At 38.6% G+C, this 23797-nt stretch overlaps 3 protein-coding genes across 14 annotated transcripts in view; 1 reads left to right on the top strand and 2 right to left on the bottom strand.

The window, feature by feature from the left end:
• The window catches only part of LOC101166632 (potassium channel subfamily T member 2), a 44694-nt gene extending 29192 nt beyond the window's left edge, over positions 1–15502 (bottom strand). The window contains exons 1-3 of one of the 2 annotated variants that reach the window (XM_020705260.2): positions 14959–15502; positions 1520–1599; positions 256–358 (exon numbers count right to left, since the gene is read on the bottom strand). In XM_020705260.2, coding sequence (XP_020560919.1) covers positions 256–358; positions 1520–1599; positions 14959–15047 — 272 coding nt within the window. In that variant the 5' untranslated portion in view covers positions 15048–15502. The remainder of the gene's footprint in view (positions 1–255; positions 359–1519; positions 1600–14958) is intronic. The other variant, XM_011478102.3, reaches the window with a different exon arrangement.
• Positions 15503–16635: 1133 nt separating this feature from the next.
• Positions 16636–20481, bottom strand: qtrt1 (queuine tRNA-ribosyltransferase catalytic subunit 1). The gene is made up of 9 exons (XM_004071627.4): positions 20160–20481; positions 20015–20083; positions 19794–19932; positions 19520–19714; positions 18615–18753; positions 18449–18524; positions 18253–18362; positions 17840–17924; positions 16636–17090 (listed from the first exon to the last, which is right to left on the bottom strand). Exons 1-9 carry the CDS (start codon positions 20445–20447, stop codon positions 16938–16940), a joined length of 1254 nt encoding a protein of 417 aa, XP_004071675.1. The 5' UTR covers positions 20448–20481; the 3' UTR covers positions 16636–16937.
• A 156-nt stretch (positions 20482–20637) lies between these two features.
• LOC101162128 (dynamin-2) overlaps positions 20638–23797 on the top strand; it is a 28015-nt gene continuing 24855 nt past the window's right edge. For 8 of the 11 annotated variants that reach the window (XM_020705258.2, XM_020705257.2, XM_020705256.2 and 5 more), the window contains exon 1: positions 20639–21136. In XM_020705258.2, coding sequence (XP_020560917.1) covers positions 20976–21136 — 161 coding nt within the window. In that variant the 5' untranslated portion in view covers positions 20639–20975. Of the gene's footprint in view, positions 21137–23797 lie in introns of all 11 variants that reach the window. The other 3 variants (XM_020705255.2, XM_020705251.2, XM_004071375.4) reach the window with 2 other exon arrangements.

Here is a 23797-nt window from a genome sequence, read left to right as displayed (position 1 = left end):
AATTAATCAGATGCATGATGTCTGTGTGGGCTCACCTCTGGGGTCAAAAATACCAAACTATTCAAATTATCTCTAGTAGTCAAGAAAATGAAGTTCTGAAATGCCTGCAGCACTTATTGCAGTACTTCTTTAGGTATGCCGCCTTTTAGATTTTGCTGAAAAGGTAAGATTAGCTGATGAAATTAATTCTAATCATACTATTTTTATGTGATAGGGTTTTTTTGTATAATCAGTTCTGCTCCTCATGTTCCTCACCAGTCCTGTCTCTCCTCTTGTGGGTTGTCAAGCAGGACTCGAACAATGTAGAGGAGGCAACTCAGCACTTTCAGGGCAAAATTAAACATTCGCACTCGCAGACCTGCAGTCAAAAAGGAAACAATCACCTTCTGAAAGTCTGATGTAAAACACACAAAAATTAATAAACTAAATACAAAATAAACCTGCACCAAAAATAACAGGGGTGGGACGATTCATTTTAGCTATTAAATTCGTATTATAATTTTTGGTTAGTGATCCGATTCATGGTTGATTTTGGTTCATTTTGAATTCGATTCACTGATTTAAAATTGATTCAGGACATCTTTAGCCAAAAACTCAACCAGTGTGACTCAGAGATAAATACCTGGAATCTGAACAGTGCTAAGTATTCCAGATTTCTTTGTAATTATTGCAAGATAATCAAGCGTAAATTAAATAATGTGTACAAACAAACAAGTAAACAACAATGAATGGCAGATTCATTCCGATTTTAGCTTCATTCAACCCATTGTTGTTGTTTTTCCACATCAAAATAATTCATAGGGACAATATTCTACCACACTGTGTTTCCACACACTGTAATAATGGCTTGATCATTTTTTGCTTCCATCACGTGTGCTGTCTGCTATGATTCACTTGGTCGTTTTTACGTTATGGTATAATAAACCAACCATGTCTAAATGGTATTTTCCAATTTTGATATTACCAATTCATTTCATGTTGAAACATGAATCAATCTGCCTCAAACAACTGATTTGTGTTTATCGTAGGAATATAAATCGATTCATCGATTAAGTTACTGAATCGTTACACCCCTAATAAATAACTTTTTTAGTGAGGAAAAGATTAACACAAGCAAAGCAAAAACTATTTTAATAAGTGTAGTTTTTTTGCAAACAAACAGCTGGAGCTGCACCTTTACAAAGTTTGTTTTTCCACTGTGTTTTGTTTAAACTGCCAGAAAAGATTATTATTCTACTTCAGGAAAACACAAGAAGTATTACTTTTTGACTCTACAATGCCAAGATTCCAACTTCACAATCATTCACAGCGGAGCAGCTGGATAGGTGTCCCATTAGTGTGGTCGGTAAGTGTATAAAGCAGCTTCAAGGGGAGAATCAGCTGAACAACATGATGAAATGCAAAGCAAGAATCCAGCAAATGACATATCAGTTTAGTCAAGACTTTGTTGTCAGCGCTTTGTCACGAGAATGTAACCAGTGTGAAGAAACAGGCAACAAAGAAGAACTTCACAACTCACTGGATCTTTGGTTTTTGATGAAGAAAAGCTTCAGGCGCTCCTTGAAAGTGTTCTCATTCACATAGAACTCTACCTGCACCCTAAGAGAGGGATGGAGAGATTGACAGGGTCAGCAAGAGAGTGAAAAGATTCATGAAGATTTTAGTTTAAAAAGAAGCAGGAAAGTGCAAAAGAGAAGCTTCGGGTGATTGAGAAGGTTTTCCTATAAATAAAGCAGTAATAAAGCAGCTGGAAGACAAACGAGAAGAGCATAACAGTGACGCAGACAAAGTATTCATGAGCAAAATGGAGATGGAAAAGGTGATAGTGATTATACAAACACAGAAAAATATGGAAATAAGACAGTGTTGCTGGTCACATTAAAGACTAATGGGCTTTGGAGGAAATGGTGCTCCTGCTTGCCCGCCTGCCCATAGGCCCAGACAGCTGCAGTCAGTCTCGTTTTCTCCACTGATTAAATATAGAGCAACAAATTACTTCCCTCTGATGTTTCTGCTGAACATGGGAGGCCATAATTACTGCTCTTTCTGCCTTTCCAGTCCGGCACCCTCCTGTTAGAGGAACGCACACACATACACACACCTTCTGTGCAAACCCAAGGCAAAAACAAAACAAAGATGCAAAAAACCCACCCTCCGCAGGTCATTAGTATTGTTAGCGCACTCTCAATCTCACCTGACAGGGATTCTTATGGAGATATGATGGAAGTGACAAGGAGACTCTCATCTGACAGTTGAGACACATTATCAGACAGACTGTAGGTGACTGGCCATCTTTAGGGGGATTGTCTGGCGCTCAAACAGAAGCGGAACAAAGAGAAGCAGAACAACTGGGGTCTATTCTTCTGTCTGCAGAGACAGAAAGAGGCGGCAGTGGGATGGGTGGGGTGGGGTGAGTCTTCTCAGGGATCTATCATAGCACTCGTCCAGCGGTCTTGCAGGCGCAGAGCAGTCCAAATCACTGCACCTTCCAAGTACATTTGGTGATGCAGGAAAGGGGGGTAACTTTCTTACTTGTTACCATGGCTACGCAGAATCCAGCTTTCCCCTCATCTTCTGGAAAGCAAATGTGTGCAAACACATTCTTGTGAATGCCTTTCAGCCATCAAATCTGTATGCCCCGCCGCAACTTGTTGACAGTTCTCTTCTCTTTGAGGGGATCACTGACAAGAGTGATTTTTGCACATGTTAAAAAGTGGGAGAGCGGGAATCGCTCTTGCTGAAATTGCATATGTTGATTAGGAAATGGATTCAAATTTTTCGGAGGATATGTTTGATATGTTTGTACTGATGTTTGAGATTTTATCAAACACTTTAACTATAACTTTTTAAGCGCTCGTTTTTAATCCTGGTGCTCGAGTCACCGACAGTGACTGATTGGGGAAAATGATATAAAGCATTTTACTTAACATTTTTCATAAGAAACATCCCCAGCTATCTGCCCAGTCATTCCTCATTCCGCCTCAAAAATTATTAAATTTTGGATGACTTATGCATGTATCATTGTTGCTAAATGGTTTTCATTTTGTATAAAATGCTGCGACGTGGCCACTCTGCGGTTATTACCCTCACAAAAAAAATCCAAATGGTGAAAACTGTCATCTTTTCTTCACCCTCAATTTTCTTCTTATACAACCAGATTTATCTGATATAGCCCCTGGCATTTGATGATGGCTGTACTTTCTGTTTCTCAGCATATATTCTATTTTGTTATCTGTTTATTGATATCTAAAGAAATCTCAGGGGCATGGCTTAATTCCATTGATGCACTTTTTTCAAAAATCCTTACAGCCTCTCATAACTATTAAAAAAAAAACTACCATTTTTCAGTGGAAGATGTTTCTGAGGTCATTTTGCCCTCAACCAGTTCTGTTGGAGGGAGTCTTTTCAAAGCTGCAAAGGATGGGTGCTGATTTAGAAACATAGACTGGTAATTAAAGACTTTCTCTGTAAGTTTCATTAAAGAAAAATGCCAAGCTTTACCAGGGAAAAGAATAACCCGAGGAACCTGAATGAGGAATAAATGTGCATTGAATGCACAAGAGTGAATGGCAGAGACTGAGAAAAAGGGAAAAAGTCGAAGACAGTAGAGTTAGATATGCAGACAGACAGAAAGAGACATGCGGAGGTGGATCTTTGAAAGAAAAAAGGGGAGAGAAAGGCTGAACCTTGTTCTCCTGTTGCTTCCACCCATGCCTGTGGTCCGTAACACTGGCCATGTAATGACACATCGGAAAAAAAAGTCCCACTATGCATGCAGAGCACAGCCTCACAACCTCCACGATTACAAAAAACTAATTATGGTCATTGCAATGAAACAACAAAAACAAGACTGTATTTGGGTTCTTGTTTTAATTCAACATTTCAAAGCAAAGAAAATAGTTTTTTGAAAAGTATTGGATCGTTGAAAAAAGTCTTTCGGGATTTAATAACAGCTTAGATGGAAAACTGCCAATAATTTCATTTTCATTTATTTATGTAAACTGCTAACCAGATATTATGATAATTAATAATAAGGACTCTGAGACATCCATGAGTCCTGCCTGGTTTGCTTTCCAGGTATTTAACTTTGTATTATTCACACATTTTGTACTGAACATATCTTATGTTTGTAGCTAACTTTACAGTCAGGTTTACTTGATTGGTTTTTGGTGTAATTACCTATAAATAAGATCAACTTGCCTTGCATTTTTAGGGGTTCCTCCACAGACTCGCATATTTGGCTAATTTCACCAGACAGAAGTGATGGAACTGAGTCAAGTTTATGTTCTTGGTTGCACATGTCTTTTCAATACTGCCAGCACATTTAGTTGAGTTCAAGGCTTTGTGACAATCACTCCAATGTCTTCACTTTGTTGTCATTAGGCCAATTTGCTGCTAATTTGGAGGTATGCTTGGGGTCCTTGGTCTTTTGTAACACCCATTTGTTCACAAACTGCTTATTGGTTTGTTTTTTAATGTTTTCTATTCTCAGAGGCTTCTATTCATGACTATTTTTTCTTTGTACAGCTGCAAACTAAGAATAAAAAGACCCACTCCTAAAAAAAAGAAAAGGGTTTTCAACATGTTCTTGTGGCGGTTTTCTAACAATGGAGGACAATTATAATTTAAATTAGAAATAAAATTGAATTTTTGAGTGTTTCTTTTTTCAAATCGTCGTGAATCAGGAGTAGATGAATAAAATGCTTGGAACAAGCTTGTAGAAGTGGCATAGATGGTACAAGCAGCAAGCCACAAGCTCCCTGCTCCGCATCATTGCGATGTACCCACTTGTAGACGACTAGATCCATGTACGTCTTTGTTTTCCCTATCCGAGCTAGCATCTGGCTCAAAACTGTACAACGGGAATGCTCCAGTGTTGTTGGCCATATTCGTTGCACGAGTGATATTAGGCTGGGGGTGAGAGGGGCTGTAAGCTAGCAGGAGAGAATGTAAACAAAGGGATGATGGGAAATGAGGATGGCTTACTCCGTGTCAATAGTCCCGCCTATTGACTGTATAAGAGAACTGGACTGAGCAACCTCTCCCCCCTCGGGTTCAAAACAGGAAGAACCTGCCGGCTCCCAGAATCCAAAATCCCATAGACTTCCATTGAGGACTGAACAGCTAAGTCATTGGGTTTGTCAGAATTAAATTTTTTAATTGATAAATGATTTAGTTTATTTTAACATGTTCTTGCTAATCCTATTTTTTTCATTATATCTTTTCTTTATTGCCATTTACTCAAGTTTTATACTGACCAATAAGATGCCTCAATAAAAGCATGTGGTGCCAGCTGGCCACCATCTTGAAATGTTTGATTGACAGATTCTCCCGAGGCGCTTTCAATGGAAGGGGTGTGGACTTCCAACAAGCTCACTCCTGATTGGCGATAGTAGTTGCCATAGAAATGTGGATTCAGACCTACTCGGACCAATCACTGCTTACCAACCTAGTCTGGCTCTAAATGGTGGCGTACATATCGCGTTGGAGCAGGAAGTATACTGTTTTCTATGATGACGTCACACTCACTGAGTTCGGTTCTGTTATACAGTCAATGGTACCAATACTGCCGCTCTGCAGAAACTATATCCTAAAAAACGACAGGTTTTTTTTTTGTGGCTAAAAATGACATAACTTTAAATAAAAGACCACTGAGTAATCTTTTAAAATAAATCAGAAGATGGTTGCAGTGGGACTTCAAGGTGATTTTGGAACAACATCTTCTCCCTTTTTGGAAAAAATTCTATGATAATTAAGTGCAAAGATAATCTCTTATATGTTGTAACTAAGAACTTTTTATTTTTCATTATAAAGGCAACAGATGGATTTATATTTGTTACAATAAGCTGAATGAAAAATGCTTTTATTTGGAAAAAAACAAACATTTGCGTTTTTAAAAACTAAACAAGAAAAGGAGGGCGGGAGATAATTTTGGGCAAAAGGACAAAAATCAAAGATTGGAAATAACTGGAAACACCCACAATGCACAGGTGCAGAAAAATACAGTGAGAAAGCAAAAAGGCAAATAAATTGCTCGCAGGGATGTTGATGGTCTGTCATCCTGAGAGAAGCAAAGTGTACTCTGCTTCATTCAACCAAGGGCAGGGAGGACGGCTTGTCCCTGACCCAGATACACAAACACAATACTCTAAAACATCTTTGATAGGGAGGAAAAAAAGATAGAGTTGGTGGTGCACATCCCCCCCTCAATAAAAATCATTCCCTTCTGCACAGTTTGCTTCAATTAAGGAGTCATAAGAAGTGAAAACGACTTAATGCTGCCAAGAAATTGATATTAACACTCTAATGAAGCAGAGCAAGCATTTTCATAATTACATAACTATGTAAGAGTCTCCAGATCTCTTCTTTTCTAAATCAGAGTGAGGCTAAGGGAAGAAAACAACCCACCTCCTCACCACTGTTCTTACCCTGTCACATACATATTTCTGGACTACATTTTGAAGGGTTTTTTTGGGAGCTCCCTTCAAATCCAAGAAATGTGTATTTTACTTTGTGATGCATTAGTCACAAGTACACAGCATCTCCAGAATAACCCTTCCGCAGACAAAAAGTTCCATTCCTCATGAGCTGAAGGGCCAGAGACATCTGAGGTAAGCAGCCTCGCCACAGCCTACGGTGATTAATCAGTCACTGCTTGTTCATCCTTACCTGAGGACTTCCTGACACGTTAATGCTGCCTTGATTGTTTGTCAAAAATTGGAAGATTCAGCAGGATACATATTTCAACTGTTCACACTGCAAACTGTTTGATACTTTCAAAGATTTAAAACCTTGTTTTTTAATGCTGACTCCTGCATTTTAAATCTTGACTTTTAACATACATCAAAGATTTGTGAAAATGTGAAGTTATGAGTTCCTCTGTTTTATTGTATCATATTTATATGTTTTATTATATTCATTTAGTAAATTTATATGATAAATCTGTGATTTGCAGCTGTACAAAGCCTATCAATGGGCTTATCATCGAGATGACTGTTGTTGTGAATTTCGGCTATACAAATAAAATTGAATTGAATTGAATCAAATCGTAAAAAATAATCTTTTTGAGCTTTTAAGTGTAATAATGCTCATTCCTCACTATAAACAACCCCAAAGCTGTAATTTGATCCATTCACGAATTTCTGAGTATTCCTCTATAAACCTGTGGTCTGAGCACCAGCCCCTCCCAACCAGGACGTTTGCATGGTTTCAGAGGGGAGGGGCTCCAAAGTCAGAAAAGGTCAGCAAAAACCCTTTTTTTTGTCCCTTTAACAATACAGAAATTCAATAAAATACCAACTAAGTTATGATACCTGTGTAGGCAAAAGTATTACAATTGTCATTTTTTTGTAAGCAAATTATTGTCAACATGAGTTTGTTCACTTTATCATAGACTGTGAAAACATCAAACCAATGAAACGCTGGAGGCTATTTATTTATGTGCTGCAGGCATGATCAACATGCATCAAGTTTAATCCGGATGGTAATATTTTAAACACAGACATCCTACAACTTTTATCCCTAGAATGTTGAACTTATATTTATTTAAATATTTATTGCTATTATCAGTTCAGTTTTTCAGTGGTGTTTCAGGTCATGTTCTGTCATCTGTCAGTCAGTAGAAGTGTATGATTTTAAGTTATACATAGTCAGGTCATCTGCTTTTTGTTTCTCCACAGAGTTTCTCCTGTTTAACTTTATTTATTTAATGTTTATCTTTCTGCCACCAAGCCCAGTTTCTTGCATTTTCGCTCCGGTTCCTGACGGTTGTATTCAATGTGACTCTTGTTTTATATTGGGATTCACAGCTAAATTCTCTTTTGCATCTCATCCTTTAAACACAAGTTTTTGTTGTGATTGGAAAAATTTTAATTCAAAAAGAAGGTGAAACTGATTGATACAAAGTTTAAAGAAGGCAAATTTAATCAGAAAAATATTACTGATTAAACAGATACATTTAGTGTCAGACCAGTAGTGAGGAATCTTTGAACTTGTCATAAATACTGTTTTTTATTTTGAAAATTTGAAAATAATTTATTTTGTACAAAGTACTGTACTACTCAGCTGCCTGTCGCTGCATGGTCTGTTCTGTGTTGTATTGATGCGCCGCTCAGATGTCTGGCTAAAATAGACTTCAGAACCTCCGGGTTACAACAAAATGGGTCCAATAGTAAGAATGTGGGGGGGTTGTGGCCACATTTTTTCTTGAATCTTTAACAGAAATATATAACTGTTATTTTCAAAAAAAGAAAAAGAAAAGAGGACACTTTTTAATATGAGGCAAAAAAGGGAAGGTGCTGAAACACCCCCAGGGCCCTAAGTGTGCACGTGCCTGCTCCCAACCCACGAAAACGAACGGGTTCTCATATTGTGACGTGGATAAGTGAGAACAGCCCCTTCCAGAAAAAGTCTGTGCTGTCAGCACCGCCCCCCCAGCTAACACACAAAAACCATTTCCCTTTCATATGCACATTATGCACATCCATCTTTGCAAAAGTTTGGATGCTTTATGCTTTCGTGGAAGGAACGCAGACACGCTGCCGAGGCTGACTATAGGTTGACGTCATTGAATGGGAGTCACCCACTAGGAGCGGAAGGCGGAGCCTCAGAGATCAAGTTGTCTTACTTCTGGATTGGAAAATGAGTTGAAAAAATAACTAATATTTCATTCAAAATTTGCTCTTTAGTGTACCAAAGTAAATAAGTTATCATATATATGGATATAGTTTACTCTGAAAGGCTTAAGAATAGCATGATATAGATAGACCCTCTAATGTTAATTAACCCCATGTGTTAGCAACCACTGCAGGAGGGTCTCAAAGTGTTGACGGCACCATCTAAAACTATAAGGATGGTTAGTGAATTCAATATGTGGCTTATTAAGGCCCGGTGGCAGCAAAGATTGCCCTAAAAATAAAAAGACAGTGAGCCTTCAAAGCCATCAGCAATGATCCCTGCACTGGCTCAGCTCCCTCAGCCTTAGGTGATGGCTCATCATGAAATTAAATAAGAAAGGGTGCAGCTCATATATGTCAAATAGGGTGTGTGCCCTTATCTTTTACCTCATACTGTATTTCTATTAGGCTATATTTATCTATAGGATGTTGAGGTCTAAAAGGATATAAATAATTACTAAACTCTGACCTTAGAAGCAGTTGCTGTCTCTGCCCTCAGGCAATTTAAAAGAGCAGCGGTTTATGTTCACTGTTTGAGCAAAGATCACATTAAGATTGAATATCACTATTCCCTTCTCCCAGAAGACTCTCAACTGTTCTCTAACAGATCCACATTTGTATTTTTTCATAGCAAGTTATGTTTGTTAACTGATGTGCAAGTTTCCTTGCATAGTAGAGGCTCTGAGCTTTATGTCGGCCATGCAGACCCATCAATTACCTTGTAAGCCAGATTCTGGGAGAATACTAAGATGTTGTTCTTAAATGTGAAATCCAATCGATTAAAATTAAACCTGCATGTAGGCTTTCATTCCATGTGTAGATTAAAGTTTTTTCATCACTCAGACAAGGCCGAACAAAACAACATTGGTAACTGATGAATAGTACAATCTTCCCAGCTGTGGAGGGATGCATGTGTGTGCGTTGAATATATATGACAGCACAAGAATGACGGAAAACCTTATTGTGTCATTACTAAGTGACACATTGTGCAGTACCGACCAACTCTGGTTAAAATCATGTTTTTGGTGTTTTTAAATTAATTTTTTGGTCATGGCGGAGGCCAAATATTGACGCAATTATGCAAAAACTTGAATTTCTGAGTATTTCTTGATTCAAATCAATATGAATTTGGAGCAAACGAAAAAAAGCCAATTGGAAAAAGTGACACAAAAGCTACTACAGCAAGCCACAAGCACCCTGCTCCATTCTAATGTATCCACTTGCAGACAAATAGATCCATGATCGTCTTTGTTTTCCTCGTCTGAGCTGGCAACTCCAATATTGCTCGCCATTTTCGTTGCACCAATATTGTTAAGTTGGAGGTGTGAGGGGCTTTAAACAAGCAGGAGAGCATGTAAAATTAATAAAATGATCAATAAATAATTGATTCTATAGGAATTAACAAAATAAAACCAATGTGACCAGCTAAAATCCTGACTTTTATACTTGAACATTGTTTTTGCATAAATATATGTTACAGCGTGTGTCTGCCAGCTGGTGGCAGCCTCAAAAACAGCTGAGGTGCAGCATCTCATCATGTGTTATGTATGAGCTTTTCCTTACTGTTCAAGAGAAGTCACGAAAATAACTAGAGTGTTGTCTAATAATTGGGCAATAAATCTGCAAATTGTGGAGTGCAACTGAAATGTTTTCTTACAGCCATGTTTTTTCATTTAGTCTATTAGCTTGAGTGTTGTTTGTTAAGGGCTCTAAACCTTTCTGCAATCTAATCTACCACAAATGAGCTCCTACATAAAATGCAAATTAAGGAAAAATGAGAGGGGAGGTCACAGATGCTTTCTTCTGTATTTTTTTTTTCTTTACAATTCCAATGTTTTTTCCCCGTTTGGTTTGCAAATAAAAGTAGTTGGCAAGATATTAGAAGAAAAATTAAGCTTGGAGACACACTGTGGTCAGACTAAAGCAATTAAACACATTTTATTGTGGAAAGCTTTGACATCATTTTCCACTTTACACCTTGGGGACACATCTCAAAACTGCTACCAGCCCAGAAAGCCCTGTAGAGTCCAGTGGTCACCCTTTAGGGGGAACCTCTTGTGTTTAAAACCCACGCAGCAGGTTCCTGACCTGGGCATCAGTAAGTGACAAAATGAGAGTGAGAACAGCGTGGAATATTGGCAATATTGATGCATCATGCTTAACGCTGCCCTCGGAAGATTAAGACTTAATAGGGAGAATTAAGAAGGAAGCAAGAGAAAAAGGAGAAACTGAGAAAAGATGATGCTGAGGAAGAAATTGAGGGTGAAAGGATGTGGAGGCGGTGCCCAATAAAAACAGTTTTAAGGACAAAAGCCTGTAATTTGTCTGGTAATCCTGGAACACTCTAACTACAGCTGTTTGTTGAGGACCTTTGAAGGCTCTGTGGTATTTTCAATTCACTTTAACAAATTATTCATACAAGTGGAACTGTGAAAGGGAGTCATGTGTTCAGTCGTGGGGGTTATGACCATACTATTAACACTGAGAATCACAATGTTCCACTCTTAAATACTGCAACCCAATAACTGCTGCACTACGTTCTGTAAATTGCTGGCATTTGACGAATTTCAAAATGCTTAAAAGGAGTTCATCTATCTACAGGTTGCACCAGGAAGGAGAGGTGATTCTGGGAATTTTTGTAAAGACTTAAATTCAATGATCAGCCATAAAGTTAGTCATTTCATGGCCTGAAAACAAATAATGTTTTGAAAATCCAAAACGCATATTTAACTGGTAAAATCCTCATCAGCCTAAAGAGGCAGCATGTTTAATTGTCTTGTTACTGGCAGTCCTTCAAAACAAAAGCCTCAGAATGACAGCTAAAAAAAAGAAGAAGCAATAAATGGAGTTTGAGCAGAACATGCTTCACTGCAGTTCTCAGTCCAGAAAGCACATCTCTGTTCTGACCAGTTATTGGATCACATCCTTGACTAAAAACAACGTTACTTAAAAAATAAAATATTTTAACCAAGGCACAGATCATTTAAACTGAAACTTAAAGACTTGAAACTTATGTGCCAAAAATCTGTTGATAACATAAAATAAAATGAAGTACAGTTGCGGAAAAAACATTGTTTCAGAGAAGCTAACAAAACAACTTTTGTCTCTTGAAATCTTGTTTGAGATGTTTTGGGCTCTTGAATAGCTCCAGCAGACATATCCACTGTGCTTGAGGACAGGTCTTGACGGGGGTAATGCACGTTTTGGAGGCACTTCAATCAGAAGTGAAACGCAGAAGAGAGAAGGCGAGATGGGATGAACATTAAATTAGAGTGACATATGACACATGCAGAAATATAAACCCAGATTTGCAATCAGAGAGAAGAGGAGGACAGATGGAAAACCCACGGAGGTTAAAGGAAAAGCTTTTAGAGTTCCGCAGTGATTCTTCTTTTTTCAGGGAGTAATCATGAATACAAAGCAGAAACATTCTGCAAAAAACTAGAGATTTCTGATATAGAATGTAGTGATTTTGCACAGCGTGATCTGAGCTCCAAATTGGGATGTTTGAACTAACTCAGAATTCTTTTGGACTGATGAAGCATGGCAGATACACTCTGATTCAGCTGTAATTAAGTCTCCATCACTATCGATCACTGCTCTTACTTTGTCTCTCATCAGTCCCTTTCATAGCCTCCATTTCTCCTTGAGCACTATATCAACATATGGAGCCTTCGCTCTTCCTGCTGCCACAAGTGTCTGAGCATCTATGGATGCGTCATTAACGCATATATGATCCCCAGATTCACACAACAAAGTATGGTTCAGAACTCTGAAGACAGATTTTTTTATCCATTCAGGTTTATTATTTTTGCCTGGTTTCAGACTTATATAAGAGTAGACATGGAAGCAGAGGCAAAGCTACAGGGAGGCAAAGGGGCCCAGCTGCCCTACCAGCATAAAGCTCTGTCCCCCAATTGCCCACCAATGATAAGTCAATATTAGTATTTTATTGACAAAGATGGATAAAACATCAATAAATGCTTCTTTAAGTAATACAAAAATAACAAAAGTAACATTTTAAAATAAAATCTTGAGCCCCCAAATGCTTTGCTTTGCCCCTGTATTGTATATGCCAGCCCATCTGGGCTTTACTTCTGCTTTAAATCACTAACAGCACCTCAGCTAAAATACATACTGTTTTAATATTAATAATAATAATAACAATAATAAATCCTTGTTCAATCATTTTATTTGTAACAGTATTCCACTCGGCTGTTCTCATTTGCCACCTTCCCCCCCACATCCAAAATGTTCCAGCTTAACCCCTGCATGGAAGTGTAACCTGTTCAAAGTCTCAGCAAGCAGAACTGTTGTCCTTTTGTCCACAAACATGACAAAACACTAAAGTAGAACAAAAAGAAAAGATTTGTCTAAAAAAAAGAAAGAAATTTACTCAGTAAAAGAAACTCATTTATTCATCATATTCTCACAGCATGTACGAACTGATCTTGTAAGGATCTTCCCCGAAAATGCTTTGATTCTCAAAGTTTTGTTGGTCTTCCTAAAGTACTGTTTCAAACGAAACCATTTACCCAAGTTCATAAATGAACTTTGATAGAAATATTCTGCTAGTCCCTAGTGTCTTCTTCCACAGTTAAGCTGCATCGTCTCCAAGAGAAACAGTGACTATTGGGAAAATTTCTCTTCTGGGGGTGTTTGAAACCTACACAAATGGTGTACAAATGTCCTTATTTGGTGGTGGACTATTTTTAATTGAATTGTGTAATAATTAATCCCATTCATATTCCCAAGCAGAGCTCTTGTTTAAGATCTTTCATTTAGCATATTTTTACTTAAATGACAAAATACGAAAGCGTTTTAATACTGCTGCTGGTTCCAAAACTGTTCAACTGCACAGAATGTTGAATGTAGAGCTGAGAGTTATTAGCAAAGGGCTTAGCTTCAAGAGAAATTATAAAACACGGTAAATATAAAGTTCACAGGATGTGCAACATTAATTACTATTTCTTCTTGAATGTGACAATGATTATTTCCTGGGAAGCCAGTAAAAGTGATCATGAATTTACAAAAAGACATGTGTAGCCAATATAAATTGAATCCTGTCCCACTGTTGCAGCATTATCTAAATTGATGAGTCTTGATTTAAATATCACTAAATGTCATAAAAATGTCCTAAAAATGGGAAATTAACCGTACCACCATTCCCTGTTTTATTTTAGATGATGCAGCTTTACTGTAGAATGTTTGTCCATATCTCACTGGCTTCCAAGAAAGAAGCAAGCGGCAATCAGGTGACTGGGGTCACGCTGCACTGGAACATGAGTCCTTGGGCAATAGCTGACAAATTACAGAAGGCCAGAGGAGCATGGCCAGTGAGAGAAGACCTGTTTAAGCTTCAGATGAGCAGCCTGAAACTCCTCTGCAGGTCAGGGATTAGATAGAAACCATGTCAGAATGGTTTTTATCACTTAACAGGGTGGATTACTAAAAAAAAAAAGTACAGAGATAAGAGGCTTCTTACTGTGTCTGTGCTGTAAAAGCTGGCAAATTTTAGCATGGATTTTTCTTTCAAGCTTTTTCCCTAATCACCGACTTTGAAGCGCCCACTCAGGTCCAGCAGTGAGTGTTTTGGAGCTCACTTCCATCCAGCAACAAGAGACATCAAGCATGAAATGGAGGTTAAGTTTTTTCAGTTGACAGCATGATGAAAGGACCAAATCAAGCAATAGATGTCACAAAGCACATCTAATGTACAGCTTCACAAATGGAGTGTGAACAGATGTTAATGATCAGTGAGAGTAAATGTTTAAAATGGCTCGTGAAGATGGCAGAGGTTTCAGTCTGGATGTCAGGAAATGAATATAGGAGAAAAAAACTGAAGCCATCCCTTATCCATCACCCCCTGTCAAACCACTTTGTTGTTCAGAAAAAAAAAAAAAGTTTATTTCGTTTTATCATACTGATATTAGGCCCATTTATTCTTGACAACGTGCTTTGTCATGACCTACTTTGTGAATTGCAACTGGCGTGACTGACGTTTACATTTCCAGGTTGCAACAGTCGTATGGTTCCTGCACGCACATGGATTGAGAAACCTGTTGCCTTGAAGCACAGCTTCAATGCTGAACAGATAACTGACTCTATCTAATAATTATGCACCTTACGATTACACAGTGAATCAAATACTATGTCAGAGTTCAAATTTGTTTGTCTTTTTTTTTCTATTTCAAGGCGATGAGATACGTCGGAGCTTCACAGATGCGTAACGCCGGACTTACAGTGCGCCGTGCGTAAGCGCAACAAGCAGCTGTATCCTTACCTGTCGTCAGACTGCCAGTCCCCGAGCAACAAGTCTCGGAACCGGTACCGAGGCGGCAACGGGAGCACCTCCTTTTCGAGTTCGACCATTGTCCTCTTCAAAACACACAGATGGAGATAGATACTGCCGAAAGGGGCTTCTCCGCAGCAAAGAACAGGTGGTCCAGTCCGGCAGCGACTCCGCTCCTCTCTCCTTTGCTATTCAAAACGTGAAATAATAAAGAACACATCGATGCGTCTCATGGCACAAGCTCGACTTCCTCTGAGAGAGCAGAACAAAAGGAACTTCTTCAGCGATTTTAGCGCAGGCGAAAACGCAGCACTACTTTTCTCTTCACTGACTGAGTCAACAGGTCGAGGATGCTCATCTGTCGGTGCGTACAGGGGAGGCTCCACTTTCACTAAGCTGGGGAGCAAGTGTAGATCTGGCAGCAGCTTCCTCACTACCTGCTCTCCACAAAACCACAGACGGCAGCGCAGCGTTTGGGAAAAGGGGATTCCATTCATGGAGTCATTTGGAAAATAAATAAATAAATAGTTACACAACAAAAAAATGTGTTGCCTTATCGAGGATGGAACAGTTGTGCAATCAAGCTCACTCATTCATCCCTGTTGGAGATGAAGTCTGTTTGCGACTTGAAATAGTTACACAAGCTCCTACTTCTCGTTTATGTAGTTTAAACTTTTATTTGTGGATTTGTGTTCATCCAATGCAAGATCCGTGCTGAAAATAAGCGCAAGGGAACGCGTGATTGGATCGTGCGTAATTATGTCTACGCAGGTTGCCAACTAAGCACTGCTGCGCTCTCACTCACACGAGGGCCTGATTGGGATCCCAAATGAAAATGAAGCAAACAAGCTTTTATTGGAAACGAAAACAAATGAAAACAACAATTAAGTAAAAATCTTTTAGCACATTTGAAATCATTCCAACATCAATTCGAGTTATTTTTGACGCACTTGGAAGTGAGTTCTGACTGTACCGAACAGTCCTGTCATACAGCACAAACTGTTTCGTTTAGCTGTACGTCTGCGCTGCATTTGAGTCTGTCTGCAGCTCACAACATGAAACAGGATTAATCTTGCAGAGCCTCTGGACATGGAGTAATGAAATACAAATGTGGTGCTTAGGGTAACTGCTGACTGGGGACCCTTGACAACAGGTGTTATTCAAATTACCTTCCATTAAATAATATTAATCGTCAGCCTTGACGACCACTCTTTTCTGTGATCCCAACAATAAATATTGGCTTTGAAAATTGGAAAGGTTAATTGCCCATTGATCCATTAGGCAGTGTTAAATTTAAAGAAGCATTTGTTCGTAAGATTGTTTTTTTTGATGGACTAGACTTCAGGAAAGTTGCTTTGGTGTAGATTTGCTTTCTGTGTGTAGATTTAAAAGCTCTACTTTTATGAAGATTTACTTTAAAACTAGTTTAAGACACTTAATAGTAAAAGCGACTTTTTTTTCAAGATGTGTCGCCCCCTGGTGGTCACATTTAAACAAGTTGACAACTAGTAGGAATTTTGATTCCAACATCAGTTGAAGATGCGTGCTGACAAATACCCAGATGTGGACTGAAAAACCAGAACTGATATGCAGAAACCCAAATTGAGCTTTGGCTAAAATTCTAATATGCTGATATGTATTCAGGAACACAAATTAAAGAGGCTGACAGGGAGGCAAAAACATTTCAATTGGATGGGCAAAGCTGTGTAACCATAGTAACGAGGAAAAAAGTGTCAGAGCATATCAGAGGACATGTTTCATGTATTTCAAATCTCATTTAAACATACATTAGAAAAACATGAATTGTGATAACAGTTTGCAGAGGCTGAGAGAAGCAAGATTTTACAAAAACAGACAACCAAAAAAAAAAAAAAACTCATTAGTACAAAAAGGATTCTTAAAAATATATAAAATATATTCTTTTTTGTCTTTTTTTTTCATTAAGAAAACAAACAAATGCTTTCGAGGTTCTAGTCCAAAGTGACGTTTACAGAAGCCAAAGCGTCCACAGCCCAGCCGGGGTAATCATCCCGAGAAGGAAACATCCGCTTCATGAAGGTCCTTATAAACTCAGGAAAACGGCCTTCTACAATACTCTGTCTTACAGAGCGCATCAGGGAGAGCTGCAAAGACAGATGTTTGAGAGTTTAGGGCAGCAAACAGAAACAAAAGTCAGCTTGTGACATGTCAGTGTTTTTAACCTGGAGCCGAGGTACATTTTTTCTTTGATGATATTAACAAGGCACACCACCAACCAAACAAAAAAGTAGAAATTAAAAAGAGATTTGGTCTCTCTTAAGGTGTCTTGAATAAGAATCAAATAAACACAATCTTTAATATTTCTACCTACTCAGTGTGAAACCTGGGCGGTTTGGATAAACACAGAGCTGCTATCCTGGTAATAGTAAACCCTTTTAGGCCAATTAAGGGAAAATGGAATAATTTCCCACAGCACACCTGACGATCTCTCCCAGCACACTAATGTACATTGAAACTTAAGGTTTTATGTAACACTTTTATATTGGAAAAACACTAAAGCAATGTAATGGCAGACAAAGGCACATCATAACATGTAAAGGTGGGGCTTTTTATGGATTTTTTTAAACGTCAAAACAGCACGTTAACTGTTCAGAGAAAGCAATGTTTAATTAGAGCAGAACTCTACATTTATGTAACCAATAAAACACAAAGTTAAGTTTGTGTTTGAATAGAACTTAGACTCTGTTGTTAAACTTTTAACACAGAAATTAAACTTTGAAACATAAAAAAGTGGCTATGGTGGATTTCCAAAGAGTGAAAAATACTGAAATGATCAAACTAAACAAAACTTGAATAATTTTGCAAGTTTTATTAGATGTTTGCCATCACTTACCTGGTAGGCGATGTTGTGGACGGTGACGTGATGCATGGCTGCAGTGTCACTCTTAAATAAAGCATGCAGGTAAGCCCGGCTATGCCTGCAACGAAAAAAGAAAAGGTTTTCTTCCCATTTAGCATGAAACATGCCGCTTCTATCGGTTTACTGAACAATAATAGTGTAATGATTACTTATGAAAGATTGCAATACACTGTAACCTTGCATACTGCAAGGTATGTGAAAACGGACAAAGTAAAGCTGTACATTTGCTTTGTTGGTTTGCAAATACTTTTACCACAATTTCCAATCCTGAAATTTAATTTTATGCCACAAAACAATTGCATTAGTTCAAAACGAGTTTAATCTATGAACCTGAGGAGCTGAGGGAACAAACAACTCTTTAAAGTAAAGATGACTTCCTCCTTTACCTCTTGCATGTGGGACAGTGGCAGTCTGGGTCTATAGGCAGGAAGTCTTTAGCATACTGCTTTTGTTTCACTTGAAGAGATCCCCATGGCACTAAAGCAGAGCCAAACCTCTGATAGAAACAGGCAAGGAATATATAAATATACAAATATATATATTTTTTAATTTGTCTTTTAGCACAGGAGGCAGAGCACTTACTGCAGTGCGGGTCGGAAACACGCAGTCAAACATATCACACCCCAAAGCCACACATACAACCAGGTCTACAGCATACCTGCAACACATGCAGACATCACAAACTGTGATTTAATGGCACCAAAGCCACTCATTTGTAATAAATGTTAGTTTGTACAAAGAAACGTACCCAACGCCCATGAGGTAGCGAGGCTTCTCTTGTGGGAGGTGGTCAGTGCTCAGAGTAACCATTCGCCAGAAGTCGTTCTTCTCCTCTCCTCCACTTAAACCTCCAATAGCAAAACCCGAAACGTCCCGCTGAGTCATTTCTAGAAAGAAGTAAGAAAGAGAAACTTCACATCAGCAGAAAAACACCTCAGACACAACTAAACCCACAATTATAGAAAAAAACAAGTATCGCTGCTCAATATGTAAATATTGACATATCTAAATATTATTAATGCTATTCACATTACAATTTTACTGTCTTAGAACTACAATGTGCTACATACACATCTGCATTATAAGTTACTTTCTCTGTAGTAATCCCAGGTATGAACATAAAATCTGGAATATCAAATCGAGCATTTTAGATTTAGATGAAAGGCATTATGGGTTAAATATGATTAATTATATTAAAATATTTTTTGAGTTAAGTGAAAGCACAGGAAGAAGGACAGACCCTTAGCTTTAGCCAGTTTAGCCCATATAAATGACACATTTAGGCTTTTATTAAAAAAAAAGTAGCAAACAGAGACCAAATAGAGAACCTTAAGGTGTATGTTTCTAAAAATAAATAAATACATAAAAAACTAAAAGAAATACAATCTAAGTTAAAGTTACAACACTTGATAGCCAACAACAAAACAGACAGAAGTTCAGTCTGTAAATAAATAAAAGAAATTGTTGGTCATATTAAATGTTAATGCCTTCTGCTAATTTGGTACAACAACCAAAACATTTATAAGGAATTCACAAGTAGATATGTTTATTTTTGGAGAATTTGTGCATTAATTGACCCAAATTTCATAAGCTGTAACGGAGTTTCTCCTCCTACCAAGTTGTCCTAATTAAAGCTGAAGGCTTGGTTGTTACCTTTTAGACAGGCTTTCCGCAGCTCTGCATCCAGTCCGCCCTGGATGATTGCAAAGAGGTTTTGTTTGTCAGGGTTTTTGTTGGCTGCAATGCAGCGATCCAGCCATCGTATGGATCTGTGCATGGCCTCTTCCACCCGGGGCCCCTTCACGGTACTGCTGACCACGTCATCCAGCTGCATCATGATGTCAGAGCCTGGGAAAAGACACAAAAACAAACATCAATAAGCAACACGGAGGAATACTTTAAAATACTTTTGAGGTAATTTACTGACCTAGACTGTTCTGTATGCTGATGGATTTTTCAGGACTTAGTAAAATTTCTTTGCCATCATAAGGAGATTTAAAATTGACCCCCTCCTCTGTGACTTCAGAGAGCTCAACAAGAGATACCATCTGAAACCCTCCACTATCCTACAAGAAGAGCACAAACATTATAAAAAAAAGTGTCCATAAATAATTTGCAATCTATTCAGGGAAGTAAATAAACACTCACGGTTAAAAGATTCCTCTTCCAGTTCATAAAACCATGCAAACCCTTGGCTTTTACGATCAAATCAGGCCCCTGTCAAGAGAAAACATGAATTATCATTCTCCTCCATAGCGAGTTAAAGCCTAGTCAATTTAACTGGGTTACCTACAGGTCGCATACCAAGGTGGTATGTGTTTCCCAGACAAATCTGACATCCAAGGCTCTCCAGCTGATCCACAGTGATCCCCTTCAGGGTCCCCTGTGTTCCGACCGGCATGAAAACCGGAGTATTGACGGTGCAGTGCGGCAGGGTCAGATCACAAGCTCTGGCTTTAGTCACCGGACATTCCGCGACAATTCGCAGAGTGAGGGGAGAAGCTGCAGACAACGCTTTCTGCAAAGACATGCTGTTTTCTGGATTGCTTGAAACTATTACACGTTCCACCGTGGCAGCCATCTTTCATTGAACATGTGACCTGGAGCAAAAACAAGTGACACACAAATTGACCAATCACAGATCGGGACTACATTATTGGGAGGACCCACACCCCCGCCACACCTGAAAGCTTCAAAAGCAGCCAATAGGCGACCGAGTTTAACAGGAGGAAAAAAAGAAAAGAAAAAAGAGGCGTGGCTTTAGTTACCGGTTTCGATCGGATGTCGTCTATGCTGACCGGATGGCGTTTGGGGAGAGGAAGTTTTGTTTTGCGAGTTCTCTGTGCGCTTTGATTGACTAAGATTTTATTTAATGCACGTCAAGAGCACGGCATTATGTTGGCGTGAACGACATTAAAGGCAGACGACCCGAGTTTGAACGACGAAAATTAGCGGCTGAACCATTTGAACAAGCGGAACTCAACATTTGAGAGCAGCAACCCGACAGATAGTAGCTTCTGCTAAGCTAACGTTACCTAGCTAGTTAGCGTGGTTATCGTTAGCCTCCGGTTTACGTTGAATTGAAGGCGCTCTCAGAGCTAACGAAGCCATGGGGAACCGGGGAATGGAAGATTTAATTCCCCTCATCAACAAGCTTCAAGACGCCTTTAGTTCGATTGGTCAGAGTTGTAATTTAGATCTTCCTCAGATTGCTGTTGTTGGTGGACAGAGCGCTGGAAAAAGCTCCGTCTTGGAGAATTTTGTTGGCAGGTAGGCAAGAGTACACTTGTATTTTTCCCTATCAATAAGAACTACTTTTTGATGGATTTTTACCAGATATAAATGTATATTTGAATACGTTTGACGTATGTGGACACGCCTTTTTTATGCCGAAACTAAATTGCCCCAGCAGTAAAGTCAACATTAAGTCACGTACATAGTACACGTCGTCGATTTTACTGATAGTCCAAAAACCCTCAACTTTGCGACAAGTTTTAGGTGACAGGCTAGTACAATCAGTTTAACCCCTTGAGGCTTGGGTTCAAAGCCACCTGGGCGCTGGCATTGCTTGCTGAGGCAAACTGATAGGACAACCTAAAAGTTCAAAATTATATTTCCCTCCCTTGTAACCACTAAAACTTACAGCACTCGATGTGTATTGGTTGAATGCTCCTGTTTGTACTACAAAACCTGACCTCAAAGTGCTGCTACTGCAAAGAAAAACCAGTACCTTACATCCTTTTGGTGGAGTTTAGTTTCTTCATTTTTTTTTTCATTATTGGGGATGTTGGTCTTAGGTAAATCTTGGTTAAATAGACACTAGTCTGTTGATTTTTTTGTTATAGAATTAGATGAACAATAATGGGGACATTATTGAAACAGTAGTGATCTCATAGATATCAAGGTTGAAATCTACACTAATCTTGATTCATTCACTGATCCTCACAACTGATAACTGACTTAAGTCTAATCACACAATCTGATATTTCCAGTTTTATATGTGGACTTTCAAACTAAGTACTAGGCGGGGGTGGGCAATTCCAGGCCTCGAGGGCCGGTGTGTCTGCATGATTTCCAGATACTCTTGCCCTACTCATGGCTGATTACCTGGTTCAGGTGTGTCCAGCCAATTAGAACATGCCAGAGCAGGGTATGCTGGAAAACATGCAGGACTGCGGCCCTCAGTGCCCACCTCTGTAACTAGCGTATAGGGAAAGGACACAGTGATGAGTATTTTGAGTTGAACTATTGACCTACTTAGATGTTTATGGTCAGTCATTTTTAGTGAATAATTTAAAAATGTACAATAAAAACATTTGCACACCTTGAAACACAAATGGCAATCGGACTAAACAAGGAAAAGAAATTAAGACTAAAGTTTTGCACTGATTATTCAACTCCAGAATGGTGGATTATACAGGTTTGGTGATTTTTTTTTTTTTGTCCTCCCGTTGGGTGTGTATTTTTGCATTTTAAACTATTTCTTCTTTCATTTACAGCACAGTGTTTCTTTAAAAAAATGATTAGAATTTCTTCCTGATTTTGGGGCTGTGCCAGTAAGAAGTTCCTATATTATCTTCCTCTTTTTTTTTTTTTTTTTGTTGTCTAGTTTAGAATTTTAAGGAAATTGGTTTTGGCATCCCCCTGGTCATTCCCTAAAGTTTGGCATCTTGATGTTTCAGAGCTTTTAACAGTTCAGCTTTATCATACCCCACAAGTCAGTCTTTTGTGTCCTCTCCCACATCACTCTGTGTGTAGATAAAGAAACAAAAACAAGCTCGCACCAAAAATTCTTGTTTAGCAGGTTTTTAACCCATTGAACCACCTCCACAGTTTAACCCAACCCACATGGCAATCTTGCAATTGGAATCATATAAACAGACAGGCCGGCGGCGGGTAGGAAACGGGTTTGCTTTTAAATAGCACCCATTTTTGGCTGTAAATGTACTATAGAGCTAGAGTTTTAACTGGTTCTAGATAAGTCCATTCTTGCACTTGGGACATTTACTTAATTGTTATTTAGTCAGAGGAGTGTGATTTTGTATTTTGAGGGTATTTGTCTCACATAATCGGCTGTTATTCAGATCTATTCTAGTGGCTTCAATTTTACACATTTTTTGGTCTGATTTTACAAACAAAATTGCGTCAATTTATATAAATCTTCCTTAGTTCTCATAATCAGACTTGTTTACTTGAAAGTGTATGTCAAAGGCTTCCTTGCCTTTGTGTTGGTTGCAGGTGTCGGTAAGCACAGACAAGGTTGAATTGTGAAAGTCAGCATTGCGAGGTGGAGTTTGGCCTAGACCTGGGAGCACAATATCACCATAACAACAGGCATTTTCATGATTCATTGTTGGCCGAAGGGTGTGTTTGCGCCAGGGAGGGGCCAGTGCCTATACCCTTTCAGTGTATTCTGCCATGTTAATGCAAACTCTTTATTGTTTTAGAGTTGTTGGATAATATTTATACAGAATTTCTGTTTGGAAGATTGTATATCACTTACCCGCTTCAGTTTACCTGTTACACATCATTTTTCTCAGATATTTTCCTGTAGTTTGGCTCAAGTTATTTATTTTTGACAAAAAAAACAAACAAAAAAACAACAAAAGGCCTCAGATTGATGGATCTGGTTGGATCATAAGTCGATTCATTGAATAAGTCAATTAACTGTGACATCCCTAGCTTTGTGCATTCTACTCTATTAAAATGTTAATTGATTCTTTAAACGGGAATGGATGAAAGAAATAACAAGTGGAAAGAGCATTAAATGTTAGTTTTTTGGTAGTAATGCTTGTACCTTTTTGTTTTTCATTTGGAAAAGCTTTGTGGGAAAGTGGTTAGCGGAAAGCACAATTTTATGTTCAACCAAGTACTTGTGTAAGAAAAGCCTTGATGCCTCTGAAGCCTCCAAAGGAAGGGGGTATCTGCCTA

Source organism: Oryzias latipes, chromosome 8 (assembly GCF_002234675.1).
Source record: "Oryzias latipes chromosome 8, ASM223467v1".
In the NCBI taxonomy this organism is placed as follows: Eukaryota; Metazoa; Chordata; class Actinopteri; order Beloniformes; family Adrianichthyidae; genus Oryzias; species Oryzias latipes.
Note: the sequence above shows the minus strand (reverse complement) of the source record. Positions and strands in the feature narration are given on the sequence as shown.

Excerpts from the sequence above, each read along its gene's own strand:
- qtrt1 (XM_004071627.4), bottom strand. The coding sequence starts at position 20,447 with ATGGCTGCCACGGTGGAACGTGTAATAGTTTCAAGCAATCCAGAAAAC. Across the intron at positions 20,084-20,159 it reads ACCACCTTGGTATGCGACCT|GGGCCTGATTTGATCGTAAA; the intron begins GTAGGTAACCCA and ends TTCTCTTGACAG. Across the intron at positions 17,925-18,252 it reads CACTGTCCCACATGCAAGAG|GCATAGCCGGGCTTACCTGC; the intron begins GTAAAGGAGGAA and ends TTTTCGTTGCAG.